The sequence below is a fragment of the Furipterus horrens genome, unplaced genomic scaffold (genome assembly GCF_987537825.1).
Source record: "Furipterus horrens unplaced genomic scaffold, mFurHor1.1.pri manual_scaffold_11, whole genome shotgun sequence".
Lineage (NCBI taxonomy): Eukaryota > Metazoa > Chordata > Mammalia > Chiroptera > Furipteridae > Furipterus > Furipterus horrens.
The window spans coordinates 52,926,183-52,943,331 of NW_028327181.1; the positions used below are offsets into that span (position 1 = coordinate 52,926,183).

Consider the following 17,149-nt stretch of genomic DNA (forward strand, 5'->3'; position numbering starts at 1 on the left):
GGGAGTGGTGAATGACTTTGGTTTGAGTCAACAAAAGCCATTGTCTTATTATTGGCAAAGAAACCGCCAGCCATTGTGGTTCCTGCTACTCATTTTAACAGCAAGATGACGTTCCTTAACCAAGTATCATTTTGCCAATGTCACTTAGCTGCCAGCTTTGAGCAAACCTCCCTCTGGTGGGTCTCCCCCCATCCCAGACCTGTGGGGCCTGGAACTTACTTGATGGGCTTGTAGCTGGGGCTTTTACAGAAGACCAGCAATCCAGCTCCTGAGCCCACCAACAAGCCCCCCATCTTCAGGCACTTGATAGCTGACACTCCCTAGGGGGAGAAAAAGCATTAAGGCCACTATGGATAGCACTAATGTGACAAAGGTTTGAGTTAAGTGACAAAGTGCCTCCCTGAGATCCCAAAGTGCTGGGAGGTAAAAATACCCAGCAGTTTTCATGTAGTCTTCCGTGAAGCCCTTCGGGGGTATCTCAGGAGCCAGAACTGGCAGGGCTCCTTCTTTAACCTGGTCTGCTTTGCCTTCATCTGTTTAATATATTGGAATCCCTCTCCTAAAAATAATTTGAGAGACATTGATCTAGACCACATCTCAATCTCCTGTGGGGTTATTTCTAAACTCTTCTCTACTAATATTATAGCTTTTTCCATTCTTATGCTTCCCCTTAAAAGCTTGACTATTAGTCCTTGTTGGGGTGGCTCAGTGGACTGAGCGCCGACCTGTGAACCAAAAGGTCCCTGGTTCGATTCCTAGTCAGGGCACATGCCTGGGTTGCAGGCCAGGTTCCCAGTTGTGGGGATGAGAGAGCCAACTCATCAATGTTTCTCCACACTGATGTTTCTCTCCCTCCCTCCCCCCTCATTCTAAAAATAAATAAATTAAATATTTAAGGGAAAAAAAGCCTGAATATTAAATGATTATATGATTAAGAAAACTCTGATGTGTTCCCAGGAACACAGTGCAATATTTTAAAACTTCTTGGGAGTATCTGCTGGAATGTACCTAAGTTTAGCTAGCACCATCTGTTCCATCAACATACATGACACAGGCACGTGCACAAGCATTCAAGTTCAAAGTTGAATAGAAAGAGCCCCTGGAACGTTCTGGGGGCACTGGAAAGAGCCACATTCACTCTGTAAAACCATCCTTTGATTATAGGTTTTTTATTTTGGTTAAATATAAATGTCTTTCACTGGACTTTAACCAGAATTGTTAGGAATTCTGCAAATATAAACAATCAACAATTTCTATGTCTTCTCATGACTTATAATGCTGGCTGAGACTGAAATTAAAAATCTAGTTATTAGATTAGAAAAAAAAGTGTATTCTATATAGTTTCATAGATCAAAGAACACATTTCTCTTATACATGGCAACAGGGCTGCCCAAATGCTGGAATCAATGCGGTTACAAATCACAAAGCCACTGGCCCTGTGCTTTGAAGACATGAAAAAGGTGTGGTTCTGAGAATACCTAGGGTTACCTTTGCCTTGGATATAACCCAGAGAGGAGGGCTTAGAGAACTAGTCAATGCATCTTGCAAGTTTAGGCGTGGCCTCAGGTACATCACAGACTTTTTCTATTCCTATGGACTCTTTCGTAACTCAAGTCTGTGCTGGCAGTGAAGGGAAGAAATCACTAGAAAACAGCAAAGCAGAGCAAACTTAGATGGTCTCTACTCACCCGACTGAATTTGCCCTTTGCAGGCCCAGCGTCTGCCAGCAGTTTAGTCCTGGGGTTCATTTTTAGGATATCTCCAGTCGTGGTGCCAAGGTAGAAAAAGCTATCATCACTGGCCATCTGGGGTCAGAGAGAAAAGGAAACCTGAAGACCTGGGTTTCTCCAGTGAGGCCCATGGGCCTCGGTCAGGGATGGAATGAGCTTCCTCTGAAACACCAAGAAGGCCTACAGGGGTGCACCTGGCCACTTCTGTCTTCTCAGACCCAAAGATGGGTGAGAAAAGCCTGAGGCCAAACTCAGAGCTGGAGGCAATATTAGACCCCATTTAGCCCGTGCGTTTCCCTTGCAGTCTGTTTGTGTCTGATGTTAGTATGCAAGCCCTGCCGGCTCCAACTGCTCGGGCTCCTCCAAGGGCTCCTAGGAGGGAACTGTACTCCTCCAAAGAGAATATGCATTTGCTTTATCCCCTATTTTATGAAGTCTGTATCATGAAATGACTTTGCCTTAGACAAGAGGCACAAGTCAAAGGAGAATGGGGTTGCATGCCTACATTTATGAATCCACAGTGGAAACACATGAATAATTCTTTCTTATGGAAAGACTGCATTTCAGCCATGAATTTCATTGGTAGAAGCTTTATTTCTAGTGGCAGAAATGACATCAGTGGCATAGGTATGTGCCTTCTGGCTATACTGCTTCCCTCTAGGTAGTAGCCCAGGTCCCAGTAAAACAAGACCTGCCCAGAGTTGTGTTTAGCTCCTCTCTGACCTTTAAAGGGAGCTCCGAAGGGAGACTCTCCCTCACCTGTGCCTCCTCGAACAACATCTCATATGTCCAGACCTCCCCTCCCCTCCCCAAGCCCAAGTTCCATGTACACACACACACACACACACACACACACACACACATCTTGGTCAGTATCGTTAATGGGAACTTGCACTAACAGTTACTTAATTCTTTGAGTGCCATGTGTAATTCAAAATTTGGATCAACATGAGAAAAAATTGTATCAATATATAACCCAAGGTACAAAAAAAAGAGAACTAAATGTAAAATATGAATTATTCCATTGTTATTTACATTTATAGCCATCAAAAAAAGTCACTGGGAGTGATGCTGGCCCTTTTGGGAAAATTTGTCAGCGTCGCTCACAAAGGGCACTCAAAGGGTTAAAATAGCACTTAAAGTAATACTTACTGTAATACTCATGACTATTCTCTTCGTCTGTCCAGTTTGGCACTCAGTGGGCCAGATTTTTCTGTTTGGGAGATCCAGTTCCCATACTCGAATTGTCCCACTATGGAAAAGAAATTCACAATCAAATGGGAACCCAGTCACCAACCACTTCATGTCATCTCTGTTTTCTGCATTTCTTGAAGCTGAAGAGAACTAGATACATTTGAGGGTTTGTTGTAGCCTAGTGCTCCACCTAAGATATTCCGTTTGATCTCACAACCACCCTGCAGGGGAGGTTTTATAATCCCCCAACTCTCCAAGGCAGAAGAGGCAGAGCTGGCAGACACCAGACCAAGGATGTCCTCCTGGCTCTCTCACTCTGAAGTGCGCACTCTGGCCACTAGAGTGAAAACAGAGAAATGTACAGATAAACCAGAAACAAATGAAAAGCAAACCAGAGTCTGTTAGGTATGTTTCTTTCAAGGTATTGATTTGTGAGGAAATTTTTTAAAGGGAGGACTTCATTATGGAGAGTCTTGTTTCCAGGGAAGGAGAAATGAGACTAAGCAATGAACAATCCAACCAAATCAGCAGCTAGGGGTGAACATGCAATACAGTGTACAGATGATGTGCTGTAGAATCGTGCACCTGAAACCTGTATCGTTTTGTCACCCCAATAAATTCAATAAAAAGGAAAAAAATCAGCACCTAACACAATATTTGGCATATAAGTGGTATTTGATTATAGTACATTGAATTAATCTGAGTTAATACTTGTATAAATATATCATGATGAATATCACAAAGACTTTAGCTAATACCCTAAGAAAGAAAATATTAAATCTATTGATCACGTTCAGTTTTTATTTTCCTTTAGCCCTCAGAGTGATGCACATAGTTAAATGTTCAATAAGTATTTTGAATGTACTTTCTAAACTAAAAAATAATTAGCTCCTTCATGGCCTTCCTGGTGGGTGTCCCTTGGATGCTAAAATATTGGAATTTGCAGGATATCACTTGGGGACAATAAAATGGAACACCTGAAACTGGGACCACCATGGAGAACCACAGTGTACAGGTGCCATACTGGAAATCTTATTTAAGAGTGCTTTTTCTCAGTTATCAGGGTCCATGAAATTAAAGCAGACCTAGATCAGAAATTGCCCTAAATTTTTTTTGTTTGTTTTGGCTTAAATTCAAGTTCTGACTCCTGGAGAAACTTTCTGTCTTCAGGTGTCAGAATCGGTTGGTGCCTGCCGCCAAGACAGCTGCTGAGGAGCAGAGGGAACCCTAATGCAAAGGCTTTCACTGAACAACTCTGGGAGCCTGGAAGGAGCTGAGGTGCTTCATGGTCGCCCGTGGCCTCTGAGACAGGGCAGGATGGGGGCAGCTGCTTCAGGATCAGAGTGTGCCCTCGTAAGATTTGCTCCTTAGCGGCTGGCTGGCTTTCATACCAGCCAGTTATTGTCATGGCCTCTGAATGTGTCCTTCGCACAATTACCCATGGAACAAAGGCACATTGCACGCACAGGTGGGGGCAGGAAACAGTACAGAGGCTGAGCAGCACGCGCGCTGGGCTCGGGCTGGACCGGGAGCAACCACGTGCACCTTGCACAGATGGGGAACCAGAGTTCCAGCCAACATATACTCCAACCCCACAGTCACAGATTTTGGACCTTTGGACTGATATATGATACAAAATAGGATGCTTTTACATAGGTTTCATCTTCACTTCAAACTCCAAACAGGGCTCTGATTGGTGAATCTTTAAGTTAACTTTTTCTGTTAAGCAGATGTTGGCCTCTGTTCAGAGCTTCAGCTTGGTCCCCTGCTGGAAATGATCTCGTATGGCTAATAGTCAAACACTTGAAAGTCCCTGGGACAGTTCATTCACAAATTCACTTTATGAAACCTACATCAAGAGCAGGTGGTAAAAAACATCAACCAGTAAGTGAATCTCTGCAATTGTGCAAAATACTCCGGGAGCACGGATTGTAGGTAATGTGTTATCAATAACAAACAGACCAGAACCTAAAATGAAGTTAGCAGATCAGCAGAACAGTTTCAGTGGGAAGCACAGAATTTTCAAATAACCATATGTAAAAGATGGTAAGACATGTTTTTAGGATTGAAAACATGTTCCCCCAACTTGGAATGACCCTGTTTTCTGCATAAGCAAATGAAGCAGGTTACGAATTCTGAATCCCCGACTGCAGACACGCACTTTCCGGCAGTGACGAACATCTCATCGCAGCAGGCCGAGAAGATCACCGTGGTGGCGTTCCCGACGCTGAGGCCGGCCGCCGGGCTGCCGCAGATGGCTTCCCTCTTGGCTATGCTCCACACCACCACGCTGCCAAAGCAAGAGGGACAAGAGAGTCAGAGGGAGGCAGGCTTGCAAAGTAAGAGAGAGCAGTTCTCCCGGTAGTTCTAGGAAGAAAGAGAAAACACAGGTGACTCGCCAGGGAACAAAGGAAGGCCATTGACATCGCCTTGATCACACTGGATGTGATGAGACAAGTGAGTGACACAATTCTTTGAAGGAAAATGATCATGAAGCTAGAAACCAGGGAGTGCGTTCATCAGGTCTGATGCTAAAGTAAAGACATTTTCAGACATGCAAGGCATATATGTTTACCACCCATTTATGTCATGTAAAAAAATGGCCCTGGGGAAGTATTCCAGGGGGAAAAAAGCAATAAAGATGATGACATCAGGCAGTATTCTCAAACTTGAACGTGCACCAGAATCATCTGCAGGGCTTGTTAAAACCTAGACCGCTGGGACCCACCCTGGGGCTTCTGATTCAGTAGGGCTGGGTGGGGCCTGGGAATCCGCATTTATTAGAAGTCCCAGGTGATGCTGATGCTGCCTGCTCTGGGGACCCCGCCTTGCGCAGCATGGCTTTAGATTCCATTCCCTTCTTTCTGGGTATAATCATACAATTTAGTCCTAAATTGCATAGTGTTGGATAATAATACTAAAATCGCTAGGGACAGGGTGTTATGTTAAACATCCAGATTAAAGTATTAAAGAAATACAATACAAATGTTGCAAACCTCGTTAATGTAAAATCATGCCTATTTATATTTCCCACATTTTCTACATGTAGAATGTGTTGTCACAGGTCATCTAAAATCAAGGTATAACCAAGCTCTCCAAGAATGGGAGGCAGGAGAGAGTATAAGAGCCATACATTTTTTTCCTTAGTAAGAAATTGATAGATACCACTTAAAGTGGAAAAGTCAAGAGACATATCACTGAAAAATTTATACCGATAACCAGATGAAGCAAAAAAAACATGTACATTATACCTAAGAGAAATGAAAACATGCATACACACAAAATCTTATACATGAATGTTCACAGCAACATTATTGACAATAGCCTAAAAGAGGAAAAGCCCCAAAGTCCATCAACTGATGAATGAATAAAGAAAAAGTGGTATAACCATATAATGGAATATTATTTGCCAATAGAAAGGAATGAAGTAATGCTACCTGCCACAATATGGATGAACCAAGAGAGCATTATGCTTAATAAAAGAAATCAGTCACGAAAGGACATGTATTATATGACCCCATTTATTCTAAACATGTAGAGCAGGCAACCACATAGAGAGAGAAAGCAGACTAGTGCTTGCCTGGTGCTGGGAGGGTAGTGTGGAGCAGGAATGAGGAGTGAGTGCTAATGGGCATGGGGTTCCCTTGGGGGGTGTCGACAATGTTCTAAAATTGACGGTGGTGGTGGCTACACAACATAGCATGTAAAAAATTTCCTTGGGGAAATATTCTAGCAAAAAATAAATAAACCCACTCAACTAGCCACTATGCTAAAATAGATGAATTTTATGGCATGTGAACTAGATCTCAAGAGATCTGGAAAAGAAGAATCCAAGTGCCTCTGGTGAGTAGAGCTCTTCATGGTGGAGGGAATACGAATTTTGGACCCATCTGCATAGTAGGCCAACACGCTCTCTTTATAAACCATGGCCAGGTCTAGCTTTAGTTTTTCAAAAATAAGTTTAAAATATAAAAATAAGTAAAAGGTACTTACATAGATGGAGAATCAGCTGAATAAATTTCATCACATCCATATAAGGAATACCATGTAAATATTGCAAAGAATGAGGTACATACACATCTACATGTACACACATAGAATATATTCTTGATATAAAGTTAATCAAAAAGCAGGTTGTATTACAACACCAATATATGATAACAATAATGCAGAAGGGTTCATAAATAGTTTACAAAATATTTTAAAGATGCATGCACATCCAAACTGTCAAATGTCTGCTCTAGTTCCCGGCATCCCTTCTGCTCCTCCTCCTCCATGTGGAAGCCAGGTGGTTTGGATAGATGGACCCTCCCACAAGTTCAGGGTTGATTCCTGATTATCCAAAACCAATCCTCAGAACCCTGTCTTCCTCACCCCCATGGCTCTTCAAGGATGGGCATTTTCTTGTCCAGCAAGGTTTGCTTTTCTTTATTTCTTTAGAAAAGAAACTTTCTTTAGAATGTTTTTCTCAACATCCCCCAATTTTCTGCAAGGAGACTTTAGAAAGCTTAAATCAAACTTAAAGTTACAGAGATGAACAATTTTGCAAATTAACCTTGATTAAGGGGCCTTTTTTTTTTTTTTCCTCCCCAAGGCCCAGTCTTGGCATCTTTCTGGCAGAAAGATGGTGGACACGGAGGTGGCCTGATTGCCAAGCTCCAGGAATCTCTGGGGTGGGGACCCCGGCATCAGGAGTTTTAAAACTTCCTCAGGTGATTCCAATGTGCACCCCAGGTTGAGAATGACTGCTTTAAGTTAAGCTAAGAACATTAATAGCTGATTTCTGGGTACATTTCTTATCCAAAACAGTCCAGCGGGGATGGCCCTGGGAAAGTGTGACTTCCCCACATGGGACGGGAACAAAATTTAAAGGAGAAAATCTCATAAAAATTCTGTGGACTTGCTGTCCATCAAGAACCATCAACATTTATGTATAACTACACTTAAATGTAAATTTTGGTGGTAATAAACCTGTGGAGCTCAAACAAGGAAGTACCTGTAAAAGTGCACTAAACTATTGAACTCTACACAAACCTCAGGTGTTATTTATTATTTTTCTTCTACAGACTATTTACATAGGCTTATGGACAGCATTGATTGTTCTTCCTAATATAATATTTTTAAGTGCTCCCCACCCCCAATCTCATGTGTATGCATTCTCTGCCTACCATGAGTTCCCTGAGGGCAAAGGTCATGTCTTGGCAAGGCAAGTTAAAAACACCACCTCTGGAACCACACTGCCAGGGTTTGTCTCCCAGCTCTGCCCCTTACCAGCCGGTCCTTAGTTGCTCGTGTGGTCCTTCCTGGTAGCAACAGCTCCCACCTCATGGAGTTGTTGTGACGCCTGAGTGAGATAATGCAGATAAAGGGCAGCATCGCCTGTCACATAGTAAGTGCTCACAGAATCAGCTGGTGTCTTTGATGCTGCCTCTGATGGTGATACAGTGATGATGACAATGAGGATGATGTCCTTTTTTTCTTCCCCGGAAAGGTTATTGAACTTCGATGCACATTAGAATCATGTGGGAAGCTTTTATTACTCCTAAAGCATATGCCAATCAAACCAGACTCTCTGAAGGTGAAGCCATGCATTAGTAATTTTCTAAAGCTCCCCAGTGGATGTCTATGCACAGCCAGGGTTGAGAACCACAATCCTATGGAATTTTCCTCATAGGCTTTCACACACACACACACACACACACACACACACACACACACACATACACATTCAAATAAAGCTGGCCACAGGGAACGTGAGAGGGGAGAGGGTGCTTGACATGTCTAGAAATCTGCCTTCTGAACAGAAAGGAAACATGTTTAGCTCACTACCTTCCATCATCTGGGCCTCCTAGTGATACCAGGTACAAATCGTTCGGTGAAAAGGCCAGGTCTTCAATTTTGCCCTTGTGAAGTGACAGCCGAGCAATCAGCTCCCTTTTCTTATAATCCCACAGAATGATATCTGCCTGGGAGAAAGAATATACAGTCAGGTCAGACAGGCTTTAAAGAACCTGAGGAGATGGCTATACCTTCTAGTGAAAAATAATCAGTTAGTGTCACTTTTCTAGAAGTGACAGAATGTCCTATGAACGTGACAACAACAAACTGGAAGCGGTTTTGAACAGTGGCTTTTGTTAATGAGCATTGTCAGTCACCGGCAACAGCTTCTGGTGTAAAAACACCAGATTCCTTCACCCTCAGCCTGATAGAAGGAAAGCGAGGTCAAAGAGAAGTCAAGAGGAAGAAGAGGAGGGGTAAAAGCACAGAGCTAACCGGAAGTGGGGTGGTTTTGCTAGGCAGGCCCCTTCTCAATCAGTTCACAAAGAGTTACTTTCAGTTTATTCACCTTGAAGCCCATGAATGTGACTTGTCCCGAGGCGACGTAAACTCCACTCTTGGAGATGGTCACACAGGATACATTGTTGCCATGACCTTGCAGAAAGTACTGTTCATTGGTGTTTATTGCCTGAATGAGGACAGTGCAACCCAGAGGGTAAATCAGATGCTCCTGGTCAGGATGGCATTTCAGACCAGTGAGCACGTGTCCTAAAATAGGTTAAAAATAACAATAAGCTGCAGAAGTGGCTGGGATTTTTAAAAATTGCATACAAAGGAGAACACTTTTGAAATAAGCCTTAGTTCAACTAAAATAAGTGGGGGCTGAGAGGTAATTTTATTCCACTGACAGTGAGTCTAGTACCGTATGTGGCTCCTCCAACTTTAATGTGCATAAAATCCCTGGGGTGTCTGGTTGAAAGGTAGGTTCTGATGTTAGGTCTGGGGTGAGGCCAGGAGTCCACATCTCTAATGAGCTCCCAGCTGCTGCTGCTGCTGGCCCAGGAACCTCCCCTGAACAGCAAGGCCTGTGCAGGGCGCCTGCAGGAAGTGCAAGCAGCCTGCTTGCCTGGGTGAGTGTACCCCGTGGGTGCGTATGTGTAGGGAAAAGGGGAATTCTCTACCTTGGGTACAAGTCTGGTAAAGATAAAATTTGCTTTCAGTTCTAAGCCTCCATCAGAAACTCTGAAGAAGCCCAGGACCTCTCACAGGGAGACGCCACCTTCCAGATAGTTGCCAAGAACTATGTCAACATTTGCAAACCTTTTAATACTCTTTAATGTGAAATAGATGCAAGTCCTCCCTTATCACTCATCTTTGGCCAGCACTTTTTTCAGCTATGCTCCATGTTGACTTTACAACATAAGCTTGAAATTCGGCTTGACTTGTTAAAAATTCATTTTTAATGGGATGTATTAAATGTAGAGATTAATGTAAGGAAAAATAATTTTCATAATGATACATTATGTCTCTTTTCTAAAAACAGGGTATTTTTTCTATGAAATCGCTTTTTTTTTTTAAATTTTATTTTTTGGTTTTTCAATTACAGTTGTCCCATTTTCCCCCCATTGCTCCCCCCTCCCAGCCCATCCCTTCTCCCACAATCATGTCCCTCCCCTTTGTCCATGTCCATGAGTCATTCATACATGTTCCTTGACTAGACCCTTCCCTTACTTATCCCCCTTCTCTCCCTCCCCCCTCCCCCCTACTGACTACTATTCTAGTCTTTGCCTATTTAGTTCGTTTGTTTGTGTTGCTCTTTAGTTTCCTGTATTAGGTGATATCATATGGTATTTTGCTTTCTTTGCCTGGCTTTTTTCACTAAGCATAATTCTCTCTAGTTCCATCCATGTTGTCTCAAAGCCGTGACACCATAAAAGTCCTAGAGGAAAACATAGGCAGAAAAATTTCAGATATCCCACGTAACAATATATTCACGGATACATCTCCTAAGGCAAGAGAAATAAAGGAAAAAATAAACAAATGGGACTACATCAAACTAAAAAGTTTCTGCTCAGCAAAAGAAAACATCAGCAAGATGAAAAGGAAACCAACCATATGGGAAAACATATTTGCCAATGATATCACAGACAAGGGACTGATCTCCAAAATATATAAAGAGCTTATACGACTCAACATCAAGAAAACAAACAACCCAATTAAAAAATGGTCAAAGGACCTGAACAAACACTTCTCTGAAGAGGACATACAGAAGGTCCTTAGGCACATGAAAAAATGCTCAACATCATTGGCCATCAGAGAGATGCAAGTAAAAACCACAATGAGATACCTCCATGAAATCGCTTTTATGTTTCCCTTGCCCAGTAGCATTTCCAATTCTTCTTTGGGAAGATCTCACACATTACGTTTATTCCTGGATATTTTAACATCTTTGTTATTGCTATTTCCTTTCCCCACTGAAAAAGTCATAAACATTTATTAATATAGCCTTCTGGTCTTCTAATGAATTCATCTTTTATATTTAACTCCCTCTGGAAATTTTGGTGCATAGTGTGATCCCAGTAGCTAAATAGATTTTCTGTTTGCTCAAATGGCCAAATGTATTTATTGAGCAGATGATTTCTTTCACTTTGTTCCTTTTTAATGCAGTAAATTCTCATAACACCAAGAATTATGTTCAGGGTGATCTACCTCGACTAAAATACATATTTATTTTTTTCTAATTGCAGTCTCCTTATAAATAATCACATGGCTACCCATATGGAAAAAGTAAAAATAGATCCTATTTCACACCATCGACAAACAATACATCCCAGGTAGCTCAAGGATCTAAATATGAAAAACAAGACTCAATGCATACACAAGTTGTAGGAAATGACTTCTGAAACATAACATAAAAAGAACAAATCCTAACAGGAAATGCCAATGTATGCATCCAGTTATCCTTAATGAAAAACTTTTAAGACAAAGGTCAAAAACTGAAAAGAAAGTCCCAAACAAGAAGATATTTGCGATGTACATAAATATATTATCTTTATTTTTGCAAGCACAAGTCTGGATTACATTCAGAATATACAAAGCAGACACAAACTGTCCAACAGAAAAATGAGCAAATGATAGAACAAGCAATTTGTGATGGAGAATACTAAAAAGCCAACAAACATAGGAAAAGATACACAACTTCACAAGTAATTGAGGAATGCGACTTACATCCAAAACGAGATATCATTTGGCCAAAATTAAAAAGACTGCCCTGGCTGGTGTGGCTTAGGGGACTGAATGCTGGCCTGTGATCCGAAAGGTCGCCGGTTCAATTCCCAGCCAGGGCACATGCCTGGATTGTGTGCCAGGTCCCCAGCTGGGGGCATGCGAGACGCAAGCAATCAATGCATCTCTTGAACACTGATGTTTCTCTCCCTCTCTTTCTCCCTCCCTTCAACTCTCTCTAAAAATAAATAAATAAAATCTTTTTAAAAATCAAAGGAATGACAATGCCAAGCATTAGTGATGATGTGGAACAAAGGGAACCCTCATGCACTGCTTGGTCAGAGAGAAAAACTGCTAAAATTGTTTTGGAAAAAAATGTGTCCATATGGAGTATGGTTGGCTAGAACCAAATTAATCCACTCTTGGGTATACAGCCTAGAGAAATACTTGCGATTGCACCCATGGGCTATGCACAAGTGTATTCACTGTGACATTGATTATATAAGCCAAAAGTTGGAAATAAACTAGAAAACCATCAAGAGGGGAACAGATAACTAACTAATGATATGTTGATATGAAAGAGTAGTGGAGTTAAAGCAAATTAAGTCAACATGAATAAATTGCACAAATAATGCTGGGTGGAAAAGGCAGATTTTAAAATGTCCACAGTATGATACCACTCATGTAAAATATAAAAACATGCAAACCTACATTATTAACTTGTTAACGTATAGTATAGTATTTTTAATATTTTACATATATAGTAAAATTTATAAACATAGCTGGGAAAGGTACATATTGACCTCAGGATAGTGATTGTTTCTAGAGAGGGAGAAAGGATAGAATAGTGTGAGAGGAGAGAGGCCTGAAATGTAGAATATTTTATTTCTTTAAAAAAATTAACCTATAAGGAAAAGAATCAAAATTTTCCAATTCTGTGTTCAGGTTTTGGTATTTATTACAGTTGGCCTTCTATATCTGCAGGTTCCACATCTGTGGACTCAACGAACTGCTGACCAAAACTACCACTGGGGAAAATCAGTCACATTGTTGCTGATGTCTATGATGGTTGCGTCTATACTGAACAGGTACAGACTTTCTTTTACTGTTGATGCTCTTCTAGATGTCCCCATTCCCTCGCTTTGTCCCCCCCCTTCCAGCCCCCGCTCCTCCTTCCCTCTGGCCACCACCACATTGTTGTCTGTGTCTGTGGGTCCTGCACGTATGTTCTTCGGCTGATCCCGTCACCTCTTTCCTTCTGCTCTCCCTCTCCTCCCCCTCCCCCCTGACAGCTGTCTGTCTGTTCCTTGTATCCGTGCCTCTGTTTCTACAGACGTTTTTGTTGTTGTCTTTATTTCCTAAACAATATAGTATGACAAACATTTACATAGCATTTACATTGTTTTAGGTATTGTAAGTAATCTAGAGATGATTTAAAGTAACAGGAAGATGTGCGTAAGTTATATGCAGACACTACACCACTTTATGCAAGAGAACTGTGCATCTGTGGATTTGGGTACTCAAGGTCTTGGAGCCAGACCTCCTCAGATACCAAGGGACAAGCATATATCATACTTTTTGTTGAGCAATTTTATGATAAAAAATAAAGTAAGAGTGCCTTTTATAATACTCTGACCAGAGATAATCATTATTAACAGGTAGATGTGTATCTCTTCAGATTTACGGCATTTTCTTTGCATTTAATAGTTAGGTTTCTTGGTTGCAAACAAGAAAGTTCACCTCTGGCTAAAGTTAAAAACAACAACAATTGCATGGGAAGAATACAAGTAACCCACAGAATTGATAGGAACTGTGGAAAGTCACACCTGAAAAACGTGTGGGATCAAGCATCATGAACTGAGGGATTCTCACTGCTACCAAGCTCAACACTCAATGCAACATTTGATTCGCATGGTGCTGCTCCACTCCCTTGCTTAACCCCCTTAGAGTGGACGTTCTGCGTGGGAACATCTGAGTGGATGAGTCTATCGTGTCTTATTCTCCGATTTGGCTACCAAGGGGTTAAGAGAGGAACTAGCCACCCCTTTTCAGGCCCTCATCAAAGACAAGAGAGCCTGCTCCTACCTATGATGAGATTCTCCTTAAATAGAAGGATATTCAGATGCTGAGTGGCTGTACATGTTCACCTCAATGAACACTTTTCTATCTTCTCCCCACAGGTGCTCAAACACACTACCCGCCCCCCACCTCTCTCTCTCTCTCTCTCTCTCTCACACACACATACACACACACACACACACGCACACTTCATTTAAACTCTAACAGGTTTATACCATACATATTGTTTGGCAAGTTGCATTATATATTTAATATATCTTTGGCATCTTTCCTTGTTATTCCATATCAATCTAGCTCATTTTTCTTAGGATTATATAGCATTTTGTTGCACAAAGGACTATAATTTAAAAAAATAAATTATTGGTTGAAATTCCTGTAACATAAAACTAACCATTTTTTTCCTTTTTGTAAGAAATGAAAAATCTCAGGCTCCAGCCAATCAGTCTGCCTTTTAACAAGCTCCATGGTGATTTGGATACAGCAGGGAAGGTTTTCTATGGTGTTTTATTTTTGTTTATCACTTGACCCCCTTCACTGGTCTTTCTCTCTTTCTGTCTCTCTCTCTCTCTGTCTCTGTCTCTCTCTCTCTCGCACACACACACACACACACACACACACACACCTTTTGCCTCTGGCCAACATCAGTCTGTTCTCTGTATCCATAAGCTTTTCTTTTTTAGATTCCGCATGTAAGAGGGATCATACAGTATCTGTCTTTCTTTGTCTGAGTAATTGCACTTTGCATAATGCACTCAAGGTCCAACAGTGTTGTTGCAATGGCAAGATTTCATTCTTTTTAATGGTTGAACAGTATTCCATTGTACAATTTCTCTATCCATTTATCCACCAATAGATATTTATGTTGTTTTCATATCTTGACTATTGTAAATAGTGCTGCGATGTACATGGGGTGCATATATCATTTTGAGTTAGTGTTTTCATTTTTGGATAAATACCCAGAAGTGGAATTGTTGGATTATATGGTAGTTCTATTATTAATTTTTTAGGAAACTCCATATTGTTTTCCATAGTGGCTGCACCAATTTACGTTCTCACTAATAGTGCTCAAAGGTTCCCTTTGTTCCATATTATTTGTCTTTTGGTAACAGCCATTCTAACAGGTGTACGATGATATCTCATTATGGTTTTGATATATATTTCCCTGGTGATTAGTGATGTTGAACATCTTTTCATTGCCTGTTGGCTATCTATGTGTCTTTGGAAAAATTCTTTTCAGATTTTTCTGCCCACTTTTAAATCAGATTGATTTTGTTGCTATATAGTTATTCAAGTTCTTTATATGTTTTGGACATTAATTTTAACATATATGTGATTTGCAAATATTTTCTCCCGTTCTGTAGGTTGCCTTTTCATTTTGTTGATGGTTTCCTTTGCTGTGCAGAAGCTTTTTAGTTTGATGTAGTCCCACTTATTCATTTTTGCTTTTGTTGCTTTTACTTTTAGTGTCAGATAAAAAAAGTCATTGTCAAGACCTGTGTCACAATGCTTACCACATTTGTTTTCTTCTAGGAGTTTTATGGTTTCCAGTTTTATGTTCCAGCCTTTAATCCATTTGGGCTTACTTTTTGTGTATGGTGGTCGTTTCATTCTTTTGAATGTGACTGTTCAGTTTTCCTATGACCATTTATTGAAGAGGTTGTCCTTTCCCCATTGCATATTCTTGGTGTCTTCATCATAAATTAATTGATTATACAACAAAAATATAATAATAATAATAAATTAATTGACCATATACGCATGTTTATTTCTGGGCTTTTTATGTCTTTCTATTATCTATGTGTCTATTTTTATGCCAATACCATACTGTCTTAATTACTATAGCTTTAGGATAGAGTTTAAAACCTGGGAGTCTGATCCCTCAGCTTTGATCTTTTTTTCTCAAGATTCTTTGGCTATTTGGGGTCTTTTGTGGGTATATACAAATTTTAGGATATTTGCTATTTCTGTTAAAAACACCATTGCAGTTTTGATGGGATTGCATTGAATCTGTAGATGGCTTTGGGTAGTATGGACATTTTAACAATAATACTTCTTCCATTCCATAAGCATGAAATATCTTTCCATTTATTTATGTCTTCAATTTCTTTCCTTAATGTCTTGTAGTATTCAGGTTACAGGCCTTTTATCTCCTTGGTTAGATTTATTCTTAGGTAATCTATTCTTTTTGATGCAATTGAAAATGGGATTATTTTCTTAATTTCTCTTTCTGATAGTTTGTTATTAGTGTGTAAAAACACAACAGGCTTCTTGGGTATTGATTTTGCATCTTGCAACATTACTGATTTTGTTTACTAGTTCTAATATGTTTTTGATGGAATCTTTAGTGTTATCTATATGTAATATCATGCCATTTGCAAATACTGACAGTTTTACTTTTTTTTTTTCCAATTTGGATGCCTTTTATTTCTTTTTCTTGCCTAATTGCTCTGGCTAGAACTTCTAATACTATGTTAAATAGACATGGTTATCCTTTTCTCGTTCCTGATCTTAGACTGTTTAGTATAATGTTAGCTGAGGGCTTGTCATAGGCGGTCTGTTCAGAAAAAGTCCAAGCATTGTTAATATAATGAGAATGGTTTGCATGACATTGATGTAACCTGGCAGCCAAGAAGAGTGGACTGGAATGCACATGTAAGAACAATGACAATGTCACTGTACTAGCCAGTGAGGGTAGTAGATACCACTGAGTGAGCATGTGTACTGTGTGGCCATTGCATTCAAAATGAATGAGTGAGTAGGGCAACAAATCTGCATCACATTTTGCATTCAGCTTGAGCATTCCTCTGCAGAAACTATTCGGATGATTCAGAAGGCCGCAGCTATGGGCACCTGGTGATTGGCAGCTTCAGCACAACATCACGTTTCATGCAGAGTTCTTCAGTGAAACATTAAATCACCCAGGTGACTCAGCCCCACTACAGCCCAGATTTGGCACTGTGCAACTTCTGGCTTTCCCCAAGACTAAAATCACCTTTGAAAGTGAAAAGATTTCAGACCATTGATGAAATTCAGGAAAATATAACCAGGCAGCTGATGGTGATTGGGAGACCGTGTGATTGGGAGACTGTGTGAGGTCCCAAGATGCCTACTCTGAAGGGGACTGAGGTGTCATTGTCCTATAC

The 17,149-nt window shown here is 40.6% G+C and overlaps 1 protein-coding gene across 1 annotated transcript in view; it reads right to left on the reverse strand.

Annotated features, from left to right (window-relative positions):
• Nucleotides 1–17,149, reverse strand: part of CFAP52 (cilia and flagella associated protein 52) — a 43,174-nt gene that overhangs the window by 21,403 nt on the left and 4,622 nt on the right. Inside the window, exons 2-7 of the mRNA XM_090290523.1 lie at nucleotides 9,271–9,470; nucleotides 8,754–8,890; nucleotides 5,086–5,214; nucleotides 2,883–2,982; nucleotides 1,689–1,805; nucleotides 220–320 (exon numbers count right to left, since the gene is read on the reverse strand). Coding sequence (XP_090146649.1) covers nucleotides 220–320; nucleotides 1,689–1,805; nucleotides 2,883–2,982; nucleotides 5,086–5,214; nucleotides 8,754–8,890; nucleotides 9,271–9,470 — 784 coding nt within the window. The remainder of the gene's footprint in view (nucleotides 1–219; nucleotides 321–1,688; nucleotides 1,806–2,882; nucleotides 2,983–5,085; nucleotides 5,215–8,753; nucleotides 8,891–9,270; nucleotides 9,471–17,149) is intronic.